The sequence below is a fragment of the Struthio camelus genome, chromosome 6 (genome assembly GCF_040807025.1).
Source record: "Struthio camelus isolate bStrCam1 chromosome 6, bStrCam1.hap1, whole genome shotgun sequence".
Taxonomy (NCBI): domain Eukaryota; kingdom Metazoa; phylum Chordata; class Aves; order Struthioniformes; family Struthionidae; genus Struthio; species Struthio camelus.
The window spans coordinates 26,621,540-26,638,745 of NC_090947.1; the positions used below are offsets into that span (position 1 = coordinate 26,621,540).

The following is a 17,206-nucleotide window of genomic DNA, read 5'->3' on the forward strand; positions in this document are numbered from 1 at the left end:
AGGAGGAAGCTGAAATTCAATATCTCTTCCTAAGAGGGCCTGAGATCACCACAAATACTTTCACACAAATCGCGTAAGCGTGCTTGAAAGATCCAAGAGTGATCTCATTTTCTAAAGATGAAAACCTTAAACAATGTTTCAAGCTGCTTTTAAAATGTTAAAGCCTTTTCCTCTCTTTAGCTACACCAAGTCTGTAATTCCTTCTCTCTCAGTTTATAGCCATGAAAATAATGAAGTGAAACTAAAACTCTGACCTTCACACTCTCTGCCAAACTATGGGTCAGGTCTTGAGCATAGGTAGGGATAAATTCCGTTCTCATTGGAGGCCACTCAACTTTACCGGGTAGGACGTGTGAGTAAGAGTAGAATCTTGGAAAGCAGTGTTTGTGATATGATACTGCAGTTAACTCTAGACTGTACAAATGAGAATGCTCTGGTGAAGTTGTAAGCAAGGATCTTGAATGCTTTCTTTAAAGCATTTACACTGGTGGTCTTGCAATGCTAATCTTCTAATGCGTCAGTTCCTGCTATTGATCAGACATTACCGAGAATAAAATTTAGCATTTAACTGTAACGTTAACTAGCTGATTTTATGTACAGTATGTAATATTGAGAACATAATCAAGAATCCTGAAGTCAGTTGGTTGTCTAGCTCTGTTCTTTGGCATCATTAGAAGAAAACCATTTTTTATGTAGATGCCAAAAGACATTTGCTCAAAATCTATTCACTGACAAGAGTGGTGAATATTTGGATAAACAGATCTATTATATAGTCTCGTCTGTGTAAGGTAACTGCCATTTTATCTTGCTTTTAAAGATAATGAATATCTCCATCAGTCTGCAGAAGATGATATTATTCTTTACAATGTTGAAATGAACTACCAAACTACCATCATAACTAACAGTACAATGGTACGTACATTTCCAATTAATAAAAAGGCAGCAACATGCAGTTGTGTTTCAGATATCTCTTTAGAAGTGAGTGGTTTTAAGTCTTGTCATACCCTTATTTGAAGTGTGTTCTAGCATCTAATCTACTTCTTCATTTTTCAGAAAAAAGTTAATGCTTCAAATTATATGTTGTCATCAGACAAATATTTCATAGCTCTGGAAAGCAATTATTCAAAGGTAATTATTTTAATATATTGCTTAATGAAATGTTTGATTTCATTCACTATTTTGTTGATCATGATTACCGCAGGTCAGTGTTTTTTGATCTTAACTTGAGTAAAGTGTAAGGCTGTCACAAGGTAGCTGATGATTTTTAATTACATTATCTATTTCCAAGTTAATAATACTGTTTTTTCTTGCTTGCTTAATTTTTCAGCTGTGGAGATACTCTTATACAGCATCATACCACATTTATGATCTCATATATGGGTAAGGTCTAATTTTTCCTGCGGACAGCTATGGCAAATACTCTGTAGTGACGTGCTTGCAAGCATTTCCACTGGAAACCTCTATAGCAATATGACTACCACCCTGCTTTGGTTTTGCTTGAATCTGTCAGGTTACTTGTTGTTTGCTTGATTATTGTTACCTATTGTTTGCTGCTGCAAAATCAGGAAGTTACTTTGAAAATGGTCTCTGAGGAAATATACCAGTCCTTTTATTTATTCACGAAGGTACCTGAACTGGTTAATATTTCGTGCCCTAAAACTTGGACTGCTCAGGTTTCCTTATTCTTTCATCTTTTTTTTTTCTTCTTTGCATAATTTTCTCCCGCCCCATCTTGGTTGCTTTAGTTCTCTTCGGTCTCACACCAGATATCTCATTGCCCTTCTGTTGTCTAATTCTTCCTTTTCCTGGTTGATATAATCTTTAGTTTTCCTAAAACTATTGCATGTCGTTTAGTGCTTCGGTGATGTTGTAACATTCCATCTTGGGTTCCTCAAAAGCTTACACCTCCTCCCCTGGCGTTTGATCTCTTTTTCCCAAGATCTTCCCCAAACCACTCCTCTTTTTCTTTCTGCTCAACTCTGAAGGAGGCCGTCTGCATCTGCAGTCACCTCATTATGCCAGAAGTAGCAGCATGACCAAATGCTTTTTAGTTTTGAGCAAAGGGACTACAGTGCTACATTCCTGGGAAACTGCTGGCTCAAGTGACAGGAAAAGACTGCTTCAAGCTGATGGGTGCAGAGAGGCATTGCATGTGACTCTGCAATCCTCAAGCATTCTAACTGCCGCTGTTTTGCTTGCTTCAGCTTGTTATGTCCTCAGAACAACGTGTCCACTTTGTATTTCCCAATGACTTGCTGAGACTATAACGCAGACTGCATGTCTGCAGATCAAGTGACTGTAGATGCTTGTGCAGTGTTTAGAAAGAGAAAAGGCTGGCTTTTCAGGCTCTTGAGAGTGTTTTCAAAGGGCTGAGTTGTGAGCCTTAACCAGCACTGGTGCACAAAATCACACTGTTGCATGTCTCACTGCCTGCTTTGCACATCAGATGCAAGCTTTCTGACATCAATTTTGCATTGCTCACCAAACAAAAAGCTGTTAGAAAATATAACCCTTTGTGAATTTTATATGTATGTACAGTATAATGATCCATTTGCGCTGTGAGCAAAAAGCCATTTCAACTTCTTTCCTTTTTTTAGTGGTTTTGTAACAGAAAATCAGCTTCCACATAAAATTCAGTATATATCCTGGTCACCCGTTGGACACAAATTGGTCAGTAAAGATAATGAAGTGCTAGAATGATATTATTTTGTGTGGCTAGAAGAGATTTCTTTGCCTTTGGTTATTGTTTTGTTAGGCCATATTTTTGACAGGCCTTTACCTGTGTATATCAATCTTATTCATGAATAAGAGTAATAAAGAAAACAATTTTAACTTGTTAAGGTGGTAGGTCTGTGTTTCAATAAAAGAATCTATGGTCTGAATTAAATCGTGTATTTTATTTGGCTAGCCAGTCTCTTATCAAAAGAATTGGCCATCATTATTGTATATAGTATTGAATTCAGTTTCAAGGCCTGAAACACAATGTGTTTTCTTTTGACACTGTATCACACAAGAGTTTACTATGGGGATGTATAAATGGCGTATTTAATTTCTCTTCTCAAATTTTTAGTCTAGGAAATGGCTGCCAGATTTTAAGTGTTAAAAAAAGGTTTCAGTGTTTTTGGAACAGCTATTTGATAGCCAGGTATTTAAAATAAATGTATTTCTGACTGATTATAATGGTCCTATTGCATACAGTAACATGCTTAGACACTTTTGTTATTCTTGATTCAAAAGCATCAACTCAGTAATAGTAAGTGATTTTAGAGCTGCTTGTCTAATATTGGCAACATACTTGTGCAAGACAGTATGTTTAGGCATCATACTAATTTCAGAAAACTCATAAGGAATATTCCTGGCTAAATATGAATGAATGAATAGTTTCTTAGAAAAATATTTTATAAGTTCTGAGAGAGTATTAGTTCTCCTAAACAGTTATTTTCTTTAACAAGAATTCTAAAGACAGAACACAAGATATTTTCTTGGTGAAGTGGTAATAGTCTGTGAGGTTTTTATACAGCAGTCTTCATATTGTATGAGAGTTTTGAGAGTTGCTTATTGTTCATTTAAAGCACAAAGTAGTTAAAATGTTACACTGATGTTACTAACTCTAATGCTTATAGCTTCAAAAGGCATGATTTTCCGAGAAAGTGCTGTTTGTGGTTCTGATTTCTTGATCATGCGTCCACTCTCATGACTAAAATTTAGAGATAACGAGGGCTTGCAATCCTCTCTTGCAAGGACTCTCTGATGGTAACTAATTTACCAGAAAAGAACAAACCATCCCAGAGAGAGTGAAACCTTTTTCTCTCTCATCTTGCATCACCTAGGCCTTTTGACAGGTTTATAAAAGTTTGTTTATTTTCTTTTTAGTCATTTTATATTTGGTTTTATGTTCTACTTGTGATGGCACCGGAAGGAAAACTCACAATGCATTTTGCCCATCTGAGGGTCTGTTGAAAAGCACACTCATTTGAATAAGTTTCAAATAGTTTTTTTTTTTTTTTTGTGCTTTTCCACACCATACCTAGCCACAGAATCCTCTGGAGCGTATTAAAAACTAAGGAACTTGTTCAGGATTTACTCTGACATAGTTGAACACAGAACTTGGCCTTTAATTTCTTTACAGAGGTAAAAAGCAACTAAGGTAGAATTTGCAAAGGCTTTTAATGTAGTGTTGTTCAAGTAGAAATGTCCTGTTTTGTGTTCACTGATTATGTCTTCTTGTTGGTATAATGTAATAGCATTAATGGCACAAAATTTGGGTCTAACCCCTGTTAATGGTGCATGTAGTCATAAGAATACATTCTTGTCTTTAGGCATATGTATATCAGAATAATATCTACTTGAAAAAAAGTCCAAGAGAGGCACCAATTAAAATCACTAGTGATGGAAAAGAGAATGAAATATTTAATGGGATTCCTGACTGGGTCTATGAAGGTAAGTAAATACTGAAGAGCAACAACTAATACGTTAAACATGTTGTCTAGATTGCTCATTTCTCATATTCCATTCTAAATCATTTGTGGTGAAACGTGATTTTTGGAGTTGTAAGGATTACTTCATTTCATCTATTTTCTACCATGTTAGGATTACTGAGAACTGGCAGCGGCCTCTTATTTTGGGGTGAGAGAGAATGAGAAGGGAATCACATTGGTTTGAAATGATCTTAAATGTGGGTATATGCTAATCATTACCTCTTTTCTAATCTCTGTTGCAAAGGAGCAAGGGAACTTCCAAAAGTTAAGGGTAATAAATTCAGATTAGAAGGTTTTTTTTCTTTCACATCATATTACTAGTCCCCATTCATGGCATGTTTTCTTGTTGCTATGCATGTCCTCATTGCACCTATGAGCACCACCTATGGACAGCACTACATTATGTGCTGTACATCACACAGAGAAGAGAGGTCATGCCTACCTCAGGCAGCTTAGACAGAGGATAACAGGAAGGCCCAGGCAGTCTGTGCAGAGCCCAAGAAATCATGATACAGTATCTGTCAACACAGTAGACAACCGTTATTAGCACATTAGCAACGTAATCACCGAGTTTTCTTTAGCTTTGTGGCAAAGGTAGAATTTGGATGAAGTTTTTTAGATGCTTACAGGCAGGTCCTCCCAAGCTTGGAGGCAGCATGGGATAAAATGTGTTTGGAAAAATGTGTTTGAAAGTATAGCCAATGAGTGATGGAGACTGGCACCATGAATTGATTAGAAGGCAGGGTCAACCTGTCCATAATCAATGTGAGAGAAGAGCTGGAACAGGAGCAAACTGTGGAGTGCTTTCTAGGACATGATACTTTTAATGCTATTAAAAAGGGAGAGTTAGACTGACCAGAGAAGAGTGAAAGGGTCGTGTCATTGTTTGCAGCCAGAGACGAATATGAAATTCTGGCAGAGAGACAGGCCTGTATTTTGGCTTGAACGGGAGCATAATCTGGGGCCAGAAGGGAGAGGGAGAAGGAGAGAGGGAGGTAGAGAGAGATGGAGAGAGAGAGAGAGGGAGACAGGGTGAGAGGAGGAAAGAGAGAGAGAGATCTGAGAATGTGTTGTATAGAGATAGCAGTTGAACTTGTGTTTGCAGATGAGACTTACCCAGTGATAACATGTATGGCAAGCCCTTTGAGAAACAGATACAAGCTGGAGAAGGAATGAGATAAGTTCTCCAAAGGATTTAAGATATTATAATAATAAATGTATACCTGTGGAATTTGTCAGTATGAGAGCTCTTGGAAATGTGCGCAGTGGCTTTATTTAAAAATAGGCTATTATCACCTTTAAGAATCTGTAGGTATAGAAACTAAAAATATTTAGTTGCCAATGACTGAATTTCAGATTCATAGCGCAAAACCAAAATTCTAGATTTTTAGTTACTGAAGCTATACTAGAACTTTACACTGGGCTTCCACTGCATAGGCAGTGGTTGAGAATTAAGTTTTAATGGAAGTTTTAATTCTAGTGCAAATTTGGCACTTCAGTGCATCAATAAGAAAAAAAAGTTAGCTACCTGCACCCGTGAAAAACCTCAGTGAGTTAAATGGGGTCTGTGTGCCTGCACTGGAGTTTGAGAATTCTCAAGCTGTTTCAGAATTGAGATCTATTGCAGTATGTTTGGTGTAGGATCTTGTTCTTTATTTAGCATAACTCGCTTCATATATCTGGGTTGGTAAGTTTAGAATGATAAAATGATAGATTAAAGATGAAATAGATTGGAATAATAAACTGTTTTGAACTAATCCTCTTTTTTCTTAGAGGAAATGCTTGCAGCAAAATATGCTTTGTGGTGGTCTCCAAGTGGAAAATATATAGCATACGTACAGTTTAATGATTCTGACATACCAGTCATTGAATATTCGTATTTTGGTGAGGACCAGTATCCTAGAAAAATAATTATTCCATACCCAAAGGTATGTTTTCTCTTTTTTCTAACTTACTTTCCATTGAGAAATGAGTTATGATGATGTTAAAGTCAACAGTGCTTAAAAAATATTTATATTGCGGTGGTTAAATTCATTGTAGCATAAATCATTTGAGAACGCCGACTTAGGCGCAGTTCTGAAAAGAGAGAAACTCATTCAAAACTGTAGATGTTGAATAGTCCCAGTGAAATAAATTGAACTACTCATGTAAGTAGAAAGTGTGTGCAAAAGTGCACGCTTGCATGATCCAGCTTTACGTTTTCCAGTTCAGTTTACTTAGCGATGCACAGCAATGCAATCATTATTTTTTATTAAAGTAAATTAGTTATGTTTTTTATTTTGCACAATAAGGGCTATGACAGCCTTAGTTTACTGGCATACTTCATGGCATTTTTTGATCCCAAAGGGCTTTAGATCATACCTGCCTTCAAAGTGCCAGATCTAAGGCAAGGAGGTTTTGGTTTTGGACTTCTTCAGCCTATATTAGAAATCTCTCATGACTCTTATCATGTTCATGTGATTGCAAGTGGTCATGTTAATGATCATGTTAATATGTCTTAAGAAGTTACCATCTGTCAACTGACTGAGTTACTGTTCAATTCTGAAGTAAAATTGGCTGGTTTAAACCACACAGGGAGGAGAATTAAAAAATTGATAATACATGCAACGAATAAACAAGCACCAAATCAGTTTAAGCTAACCCATTTTATTTCACAGTTGGGATGTCAAAGAGCACTTGCAATCATGAGAACATACTCCTGGATTTTGTGCCAAAATAAGTGTAGTGTGTGTTGTAAAGATCCACATTGCAAATAGGACAGGGCCTGTTCCCACCAAGCGCTGTTTCCAGTCTAGAAAGGTGCTAAATATGACTGTTTAAAACATGTTTTCTACTTTATATATGAAACCATGCAAAGGTAAATAATCTCCTACCACTATAGTGTCACTCTGAGCTCTTAAAAATCTGATCTTATAAGTAAGATCAGATTTGCTCCATTATACTCGACTGAACACATATTTCTTAGCCTGTCTCCTTTCCTGCAAAAAAAATGTTATTTTTCTTAATCTGAATTGTTAAGAGGTTGATTCGAATAACCTGGTACATTTTTTTTTTAAGGCTGGGGCTAAAAACCCTACTGTTAGAGTGTTTATTGTAGACACTGTTAATGCTGAAGCCTTCGGTCCTAAGGAGGTTCCAGTTCCTGTGATGATAGCATCAAGGTAGTGTGCTCTCAAATGTCTTCTCCTTTTTAAAAAAGTTTTTGTTTGTTTGTTTTAAGTACTTGAACTTCTCAATTTCTTTTCTCTTCTAAACAGTGGAGTATCATATTCATCTCCTAGATGGATGAGGAGCTAGCTAGAAATATTTTGTTTTGATTTTGTCTGCCCGTATGATATGTTATTATAAAGGACTAAAACCATCCCTAGGACAATGAGAGTTTTGCTGTCGTCTTCGACAGAGTAAAATGCTAGATACAATCAATAGTAATGCTACTGTTTTCCTGCTCTTTAACAACTGCTCTTTCTTTCTCTTTCTCTCTTTTTTTCAGTGATCACTATTTTACTTGGCTTACTTGGGTAACAGATAGTCGGATCTGTGTGCAATGGCTAAAGAGAATCCAGAATTTTTCAGTCTTAGCTATTTGTGACTTCAAAGAAAATTCAAATGCTTGGGAGTGTCCAGAGGTAATAAAGTTGGAAATATGAATCTAACATTGCTGGAATTAGCATTTGCTAATCTCCATTGGATTATCCCATCTGTATAGGTATTATAACACCTACTGGTCATACGCAGGTTGCCCGCTTTGGAGCGTTCTGACTTATGCCTGAGTCAAATGTAACTCACAGAAGTGTATTTAATCTTGCCCTAAGTTCTTTAAGAAAAGAATTTTATGACTGCCATAATTGTCTGTTCTAGTGTTTAATCACACTCATCTTTTAACTAATAGTGATATCTTTTTCAACGTTTTGATTGCTGGGGGGAGGATGAAAAAATTTTAATTGCACCAGCAAGAAACCAAAACACCAAAACATATTTTTAGTGAGTTTAAGTAATACTCAAAGCAAAAAAAATTACAAGAATGGAAATGACCTGATCTGAAAACTGTTGCTTAGTTCCTTGTTGCTTTCTCATCTTCACAAGTAGAAACATGTGGGATCTCAATGTTTTTTTTTTTTTAATAGCATTATACTATGTAAAAATTTCATATTAAGCTTGTCTGTATCATGTTCTTTATGATGAATTTTAAATTGGTTGACATAAGATACAGATTAAAAGTAAGGCATGTTTGTAGGAGGGAGTAATTCTTCTGTTACCTCAAGTCATGCAGTTGGAGAAAGCAAGCAAATTTTCAGCAACACAATCCCTTTTTCAGATCTGAAAAAGTAAAACTTGAAGCTAATTGCAACTGGTAACTTTAAATATGTCATTCAATTAATAAGACGGTTGAAAGGAAAACCTTCATGGATGGAACCTCTGTTGGGCAGAAGGATGAGTTTATATGGCGATATATTTAAACCTATATGTAGTTATAGATCTTATATAAGTCTTTCTGATACATATATTTATTTAAAAGACCTTGTAAAGCCTGAGGAGTATAGCCACTGATAAATTTCATGTGGATCCTGAAAGGAAAAGACAACACTTACTTTCAGGGACTGTAGTACAGAGGTCTTATTTATTGGCCTTTAGTATTATATTTGCATATCTTATTTTCAGAGGTTATGTTATAGAGCACCTACAAAAACTAGAATTGGTCTGAAACCTGGAAATAATGACAAAAAAGCCCAACAACCCAAGAACACGTATGAAAGTGTTCTGTATAACTGATAAGTTGCAAATGCTGAGTTTTTATTCACACAGCCTTTTCAAGCTGGAAAAACTTCTTGTATTATGTCAGTGATCTGACAATTGTTTAAAAGGAAGCCGGGGTCTTGATCTTTCAAAAGTGTTATCATTCAGGTAACTTTTCCTAGAGGAACAGCCTGAATTTACGAGAACAATATATTATTGTATAATACAATATACAATTTACTGCAGAAATATATTACAATTGATGAGTTTTCCAATTGTTCCATTTCATATTTAGATTAACATTGAATCTCCATCTCACTTGGAAGTACTTACTTACATTTTAGTAACTAAATATTTTAACTTACATAAAAATCAAGGGATCTAGAACTTTACCACGATCCATCAAAGTGTTTTAACACAAGCTTAACTTTAAGCATGTAAGCAGAGTTACTGATTTCAGTAGGTTTACTTATGTGTTTAAAATTAAGCATGTGCTTAATTGCTTTGCTGGAACCAGACCAGAGTGATTAACATCTTGCAAGGACTGTGTTCATGATCCTTGCTTAATTGCATTTCTCCATGAAACCTTATTTATGGAGTCACTACTGACGTTTCTGTAATTCTATATTTATACAGTGATACAATGCTTTTATCACATTAGAGTTTGCACAAATGGCCAATTGAAGGAGTGTGAACAGATGGGAGTGCTACATTAGCTCTATTTGCCATTAGAAAGTATATCTCTGTATATTTCCATTGGCAAAAGTATTTCTATCTCGTTGATTTCAGATTAAATCGAGACTCTAACGTATAAGGAACGTGCTAGGTTTTTGGCACTTGAAAATAATAATATATAGCCTGCATCATGTTACTAAAGTGTGGATTCACCAGACATGTTAATGTGCTTAGCTCTTACTCACGTGAATAGACCATAGAAGCCCAAAGGACTTCAGTGGAATTGCTCATGTGAGTAAAAGCTACGCATGTAAGTAAGTATTTGTGACAAAAATGCCAATTCTGTAAATAAAATTCTATCAATGCTTTAATACTTGCAAAAAGGCCACAGAAGTCGATGGGACTACTCATATGAGAGAAGTTAAATATGTCCTAATGTATTAGGTTGTCAGGATCTGAGCCTTAATTTAAAGAAAAGGAAATAAGACTAGGATGCAGATATAAAACAATACTTAGGTTTTATTTCTTATTAAGATAAAAAAAAGCAATCTACTGAGTTAATAGCTCAGAGCAGCTCTTGGACAGTAATGAACAGTTTTCTTAGGAGTGAGCACTCAAAACATTTGCTTGAGTAAGTCACTGCAGCAACTGATCTTAAAGGAAAAAAGCATGGTTCGAAATGTTTATGGAATTTCATTAAGGATAATAAATGCAAAACATTTTGTTTAGAAAGCAAATTTGCTGCATATATATTAAAAAGCTTCGGACTGTCAAAAACATTTCATTAAAAGAACGGTATAAAGAAAAGCTTGAAAGATTAAAAAAACCTATAGATTTATTGAATGCAGAATTGTTAAATATTGTACCACTTGTTCCATCCGACAATCAAGACCTTACAGTCTGCAATGAAAAAGTCATTAGAAAGTATTGGAAATGCATTAGGAACTTTATAAGTCAAACATAAATAGAAATGTAAAAGCATCTTTAGTTTGCGAGAGGAACTGCTCCATTTATGCTCAGTATGTATATTTTTAAAATCAGCTGTAAGAGTGTTACAAGGAATTAAGCCCTGCTAAACTTATATTCCTAGTCTCAAAACAGTGGCCTGGGTGATTTTTGGTGCCTACATTCCTTTGACGATCCTTAATTCTTCTGTTTAAGTACCTCATTGGTGACATTTTAAAAGTCTTGAAAGTCAGTCCCTTTAATGCCTCTGAAGCATGGCAAAAGCATGGAGGCCTTCAGATTTCTGTTCACTAGTTATAAATATTTTTCATTTTGTGATTATGAAATAAGTTGAAATATCTGTTTCACCTGGCGTACGTGAGACTGCTGATGTGACTGGAAGTCTCTGCTATTAGAATGCCAGATAACAAAATAACTTTCTATTCCGACAGTTAAAATGAGAATACTGTTGGGAGTCTGCACTAGATTCTGATCTTTATTATTTGATATGAATCCAGAAATACTAGAGTATCTTGGATCTACAAAGGTATTAAAATAAATGAAGCCAGAATTTGGTCTAAAATGCCTGCTTTTTCAGAGGATGAGAGAAAGAATGTTTTCTCGTTGTTTACCAGAATTTTCCATTGGCGAAAGGACAAGCTATTCAGCGTTGCAGTTATCTAGATAAAAATGTTTTTTATGTTATCATGTTTAAGTTTTAAAGCTTATATGCCAAACTATATGACTTTATTTTAAGCCTCAGCTTTAAAAACTGTACCTAGTAGTTACATTTCCCTCTGTTATAAATCAACATCACTCCTTTGAAATCAAAGGAAATATGTCAAATGAACCAGCTGAGAATCTAAATCAGATTTTTAATATTATTATTATTATTCCTGAAAGTATTTGAGTTGTTTTTAGTGAAAAATTAATGAGATTAAGCAGTAGTTAACGCTTGCTTTCAATGAAGTGAAATGAATGACTTTTTATTTACCCCGATGATAGCTGTTAAAAATTATTAATATTTTAATTAATGTGATAGTATTACTATAGTATTGTTATTTACCTCAGGCAACCTTCGAGTTCCCTGAAGCTGCAAAGCCAATACATTATTTGAATTCCATTCTAAAATTCTCTTTTGTGGGCAGCTACAAATTCCATGTTTATGTGAATGTTTTCTAAATTCCATGAGCTCATTCTTAAACTTCTTAAAGAGTGTACACTTGATTTTGTTTTTCAGAATCAACAGCACATAGAAGAGAGCCAAACAGGATGGGCAGGCGGAGTAGGTTTTCTTGTTGTACTCTTTTTTGGTTTAATGAAAAGCAATGGCTTTCCGTGTCTGTACAGCAGTGTTTTAAAACATGCAGTACCCTTCTGAGTCAGCAAACACTACTACCTTAAACCTGTTGCATTGCAGGGTTGAGATTTTTAATGCTGCATGTGTTAGGCATAGTAACTGGCTACTTGCTTTCTTTTTGGTTTAAGAACCCTTCTCTTTGTCTCCTTTTGTATATCTTAGCCCAACTGACTGGGCACTATACTGAAGGGAGAAGAGTCATGGAAGGAGATAGATTCATATGGCAAAGTAATTCTTAGAAGCATCCTGGGGGTAAGGAATAGATATTAACGTAAAATTCCTCTGGTGTCACTAGGGCAACAGATAAAATTTGTCATACCACAGCATTTATTAGCAATGGAAACTGTCCCTTCAGAACACAGTTTTAATGCTAGCTGCTGCTCTTCTTCAGCTGGGGAAGAACTTGAATGTAAGACACCCCTCTCACAGGGGTAGTTGATACTTGCCTGCAGTTACTTGTAAGCAAAAGAAATTTTCAATACCCTATCACCTTTATATGGGAAGACACATAACTTTGGGAGCTCACACTGAAAGCAAAGCTGCAGGAAATGATGGGAGCATGAGATCAGTATTTACAATGGTGTATTCTAATAACACATACACGTTACCACTTATGTTACTCCTCAGACAGGAAATACTACAAAGATTCAATATGGAAAACCTCACACTGCCTACGTGTCCTGCAGTAGACTTAGCTGTTTGTTTCAATTTTCAGTACACTGTCCTTTAAGAGATGTCTTTTTGTTTGAAGTGAAGATTACACATTTAGATGGATAAGCCATTTTATTTGGTTCCTTTCTTTTTTTGCCTCCTCTCTTGATGTTGCGATGACAGGTTTTTGTTAGAACTAATGAAATTGCACACATACTTAAATCTGTGCTTTACCCTTTATGGGATTTCAAGGATTAGGAATATTAGAAGCAGGCTCCAGGACAATTTAGCTTGAGGTCACAGATTCTAGTCCAGCTTGGGTTAATGTTATTCAAAGGTCATAATCACTCAGGATCGTTTGGTGCTGTATTTGAAGTGCTTGCAGGTCATTCTTCTGTGTTCATATTTTGAAGATAAAACTCACAGTTGTACTAAGTAGTACTTGATTGACAATCTTGGTAAATAGGTGACGGTTTGAAAAGAAGCAGAAGTTGTTCTTAAACATTAGTGGGACAGAGTGGGGAACTTAGATATCCATTTACTCAGTGCTGTGTTTGTTCAGTGAATCAGCCAAACTCTGTAGTCCATAGGATGTTCGGTCTGGCACCATTCTCAAACACTAACTTTATTCAGAAACTTACTTATTAAAAACCCCTGCTACCTATTTTTAAATAACTAAAGAAAGATCGTTCAAAACATACAAACAAATTATTCCACTCATATTAAACAGAGAGCTTGTAGTTGTCGGGGGCTTGAGGTATATGTATTATCGTCTTAAAAAATCTGACATGACAGAATAGAAATTGTAACGTGCACTGAGTGGAAGATTGCGTATCATAGATAAACAGGTGTCCGAAGTGATTTGTCCCCTATGAACTGTTGAAATAGATTCTAGTTAATGTGTACTATAAGCTGCTAAACATCTTGGACACTTTTATTTATTCTTCATCTACCATTTTTCTTTGTTTCAGTTCTTTGTTTCAACACCATATTTCACATCAGACAGCAGTTCATACTACAAAATTTTTAGTGATAAAAATGGTTATAAGCACATTCATTACATCAATGGCTCTGTGGTAAGTCAAACAGAATGTTCCACATTAATCTGCTGTAAGCTTCTGGAATAATTCTCCTATATTTGGTAACTTACCTGTCTTGCTTCACAGGAGAATGCGATCCAAATTACAAGTGGAGAATGGGAGGCAATATACATTTACAGAGTAACAAGTGATGCAATGTAAGTATTGTGCAGAAGAGAATGTGTTATCAGTGTTGTCATTAAGAGCAACACTTAATCATTTGCATACATATCAGCCATTTGTCAACTCATCAAGTTATAACTAGCTATAATTTGTTCAGTTACTGAACACATCTACAGCAAAATTGTATGCAAATACAGTGCATAGGATTGCAAATTTGGTTTTCTTATGGGAGAGCCTTTGTAAATTCCCCCCTCCCTTTTCTTTTTTATTTTCAGTCAACCATCTTAGAGGTTCTTATCTAGAAAGTACTTAAGTTTCGGCGTGTGGTTAACTCTCATGCAATTAGCAATTCAATTGTATTTTGCTGAATTTTAGCCATGGTCTCTCATTCAGATTATTATATATACAATTTACGTAATTCGAGTGACTAGTTCATGAGAATTAAAATAAAACTCCTATTTGTATGTCATTTATTTGTCATCTAGTCAGAATTTGAGCTCAAATTTATTGAGATGAAATGTTAATAACCTGCATGTGATGGAAGAGTAAGTTAAGAAGTCTCAAAAAGTGCAAGTTAACTTCCAAGAAAGCTTTTCATTTTGATGCTGGTTCACAGGTCATCACTTTATGAATTATTTATTAACATGTAAATGAATTTACAGTTTCTATTCAAGCAATGAATTTGAAGGCTATCCAGGAAGAAGGAATATTTACAAGTAAGTGTTATCAGTATTATCTTAATGATGCTAGTTTGATAGAAGATGGGTCTGGATTTGCCAGTAAAAGAATTTAGTTAAAAGATCTTTAAAATTTTAATTTCACAACTTAATTTAACTAAACCTTGGCATCAAGTTATATCTGAGAATTCAGGAGAAATATCATCTAAAGTTTAAATATACTACTGGGGAAAAAAAAGAAAAAGGAAAGCATTTATATTTAAAGTGAGCCATTTTGAGGTTAAGGTGCCTATGTTCTAGAATTTGAGGCAGACCAATCAGAAATTATTTATAGCAAAATAAATATTGTTTTATTTTATTTTCATCCTAGAATCAGTATTGGACATAGACCTATCAGGAAACAATGCATTACTTGCAATCTAAGGAAAGAAAGATGCCAGTATTATTCAGCAAGGTTCAGTGAACATTCTAAGTATTATGCCTTAATCTGTTATGGTATGTATGGCATGTGAACAAACATATAATCAGTTATTCTTCCAAATGTATATGAGGTGTATGTAATACTGATTATCCCAGATAATGGCTAGATGAGTCATAGAAATTTCACAATGTCCCGGAGGGATTCCAGGAAAGAAACTTCTCCAAGTCCAATAACTTGGGAAAATGTTTCTGAAAATGTAAATATTTAAATTCTTTATTTTTTACTTTTTCAACAAGAATCTTGGGATTTTTGAAAAGAAAAACGACTTTGTCAGTTGTTCATGGTAAAAAAAACCCTGATTTTTTTAGCTGACTCATCAAAGTCGTGCTCGTTCCTGAAACTGTAAGAGTAAGATTTAAGAAACGTGTACTTACATACACTGATTTTCAATGCAGGTGATCAAAGTCAGCTATGGAAAACCACTGCAATGTGTTTTCCGATTGAAATGATTAAAACCTATGTTAGCCACAAAATATTGGATGGTTACTGCCTGAGAAAATTTTTAATAATGTAACTAAGAAAAATTCAATTCAGCAAGATGTGTGATCATTGAAAACACTTCTGACACAGAAGTATTAGATGAAGTCTTAGCTCTGTTGAGGTAAGTTAGATGATTTCAGTGATCTGAGGTTTCATCCGTTATTGTAATCAAAGAACAGCAACGTCATAAGCTAAAAAAGGAAAAAAAATCTATCCAAGTTTTCCTTTTACATACTTCATATAAAGTTTACTGTTCTGCTTCTGCATTCAGTGATCAGCTGAACAGATCCTAAGAACCTCTGCTAAGCAGAGAAGCAAATATAACAAAATAATAACGCTTTTCAATCATTCTTGCACAGAACAGTCGGTAAGGTCATCACCATACGAAAGCCACTCACCTTCACAAATATGATGTGACATATTCTCAGAAGACTGTTTCACATTGTTAGTTCTGCATTCACCTTATGTAATCACATCTCAGATATTAGCCAGATGTCACTTCATCTCTCGGGAAGAAGAGTTTGTTGATTGATTTAAAGTTACTTCTGTTATGTTTGCTAAGCAACACCTGTATGTATATAAGTCTGTGTATACACAGTACCATGCATTATGTGTGGCAGGTACCAGTTGGTTATGCAGTCGAGAAGATTTGGATTTGTATAAGGCTGCATTCAACTCTGAACCCTTTAATTCTCAGTTACCAAAGTTAATGTAATGTGCACTCTATCACCAAAGTAAGGCTTCAAATTATAAACAGTCGTCTTTTCATTTTTCTGACAGGTCCCGGGATTCCTATTTCTACTCTTTTTGAGAACCGTGGTGACAGAGGTACTGCAGATATCTCACTTATTTCTGGACAATTATTTTTCTCATTAGTCTTCACTATACAGATCCTCTAATGCAATGTTTAGGATTGCACTCAAGAAGCCTTTTATCTTGTTTGTGTATCAAAAAGAGTTAGTAAAACATCTAACTTCTTTCTGGCTTTATCAGTTAGTAAAATCCAAATATCAATGTACACATGGAGGGCTGTATTTTCGTTACTGAGTCTGGCACTTTTGTAGCATTCTAATATTTTTCTTGTTTGCAAACTGTAGGTGCAGTGAACATTGGCAACTCCTTGTCTACCAAATACAGAGTAGAACTTTGTAGAGCAAACTTTTTTGATTTCAAAGCTATTCCTTTTCACTTTTGGATGAACACAAGACTTTGATTTTGTGCATGAAACAACCCTACCCCATGCAAGAGATAATGGTATACTATTTACAGCTTGCAGTTAGACCTACAGTGCTGTATTAATTAGAATTTGGACTTGCTCTTCAGCCATCAAGAGCTCAGTGAAGAGCGGGAGCTCATAAAGTTGAGAGACTCTGAAAGTCTCTTACTGGAGCTCCCATTTTGTATCAAAATTAAACCTTCTCTACAGTAATGTGAATGTCTGTTTTTCACATTCCAAGTTTTCATTCTTTAAGTAGTCTGTTAGTGAGGACTGACTGGAATCAGGCCAAGCAGGAATTTGAACT

General features: G+C 35.2%; 1 protein-coding gene across 3 annotated transcripts in view; it reads left to right on the forward strand.

Moving 5' to 3' along the window:
* Positions 1 to 17,206, forward strand: part of FAP (fibroblast activation protein alpha) — a 44,196-nt gene that overhangs the window by 10,293 nt on the left and 16,697 nt on the right. For all 3 annotated transcript variants that reach the window (XM_068948784.1, XM_068948785.1, XM_009676149.2), the window contains exons 5-18: positions 818 to 912; positions 1,054 to 1,128; positions 1,328 to 1,380; positions 2,598 to 2,670; positions 4,320 to 4,440; positions 6,252 to 6,406; positions 7,536 to 7,639; positions 7,969 to 8,104; positions 12,073 to 12,117; positions 13,815 to 13,919; positions 14,010 to 14,080; positions 14,708 to 14,761; positions 15,093 to 15,217; positions 16,464 to 16,511. In XM_068948784.1, the coding sequence (XP_068804885.1) occupies positions 818 to 912; positions 1,054 to 1,128; positions 1,328 to 1,380; positions 2,598 to 2,670; positions 4,320 to 4,440; positions 6,252 to 6,406; positions 7,536 to 7,639; positions 7,969 to 8,104; positions 12,073 to 12,117; positions 13,815 to 13,919; positions 14,010 to 14,080; positions 14,708 to 14,761; positions 15,093 to 15,217; positions 16,464 to 16,511 (1,260 nt within the window). The remainder of the gene's footprint in view (positions 1 to 817; positions 913 to 1,053; positions 1,129 to 1,327; positions 1,381 to 2,597; positions 2,671 to 4,319; positions 4,441 to 6,251; positions 6,407 to 7,535; positions 7,640 to 7,968; positions 8,105 to 12,072; positions 12,118 to 13,814; positions 13,920 to 14,009; positions 14,081 to 14,707; positions 14,762 to 15,092; positions 15,218 to 16,463; positions 16,512 to 17,206) is intronic.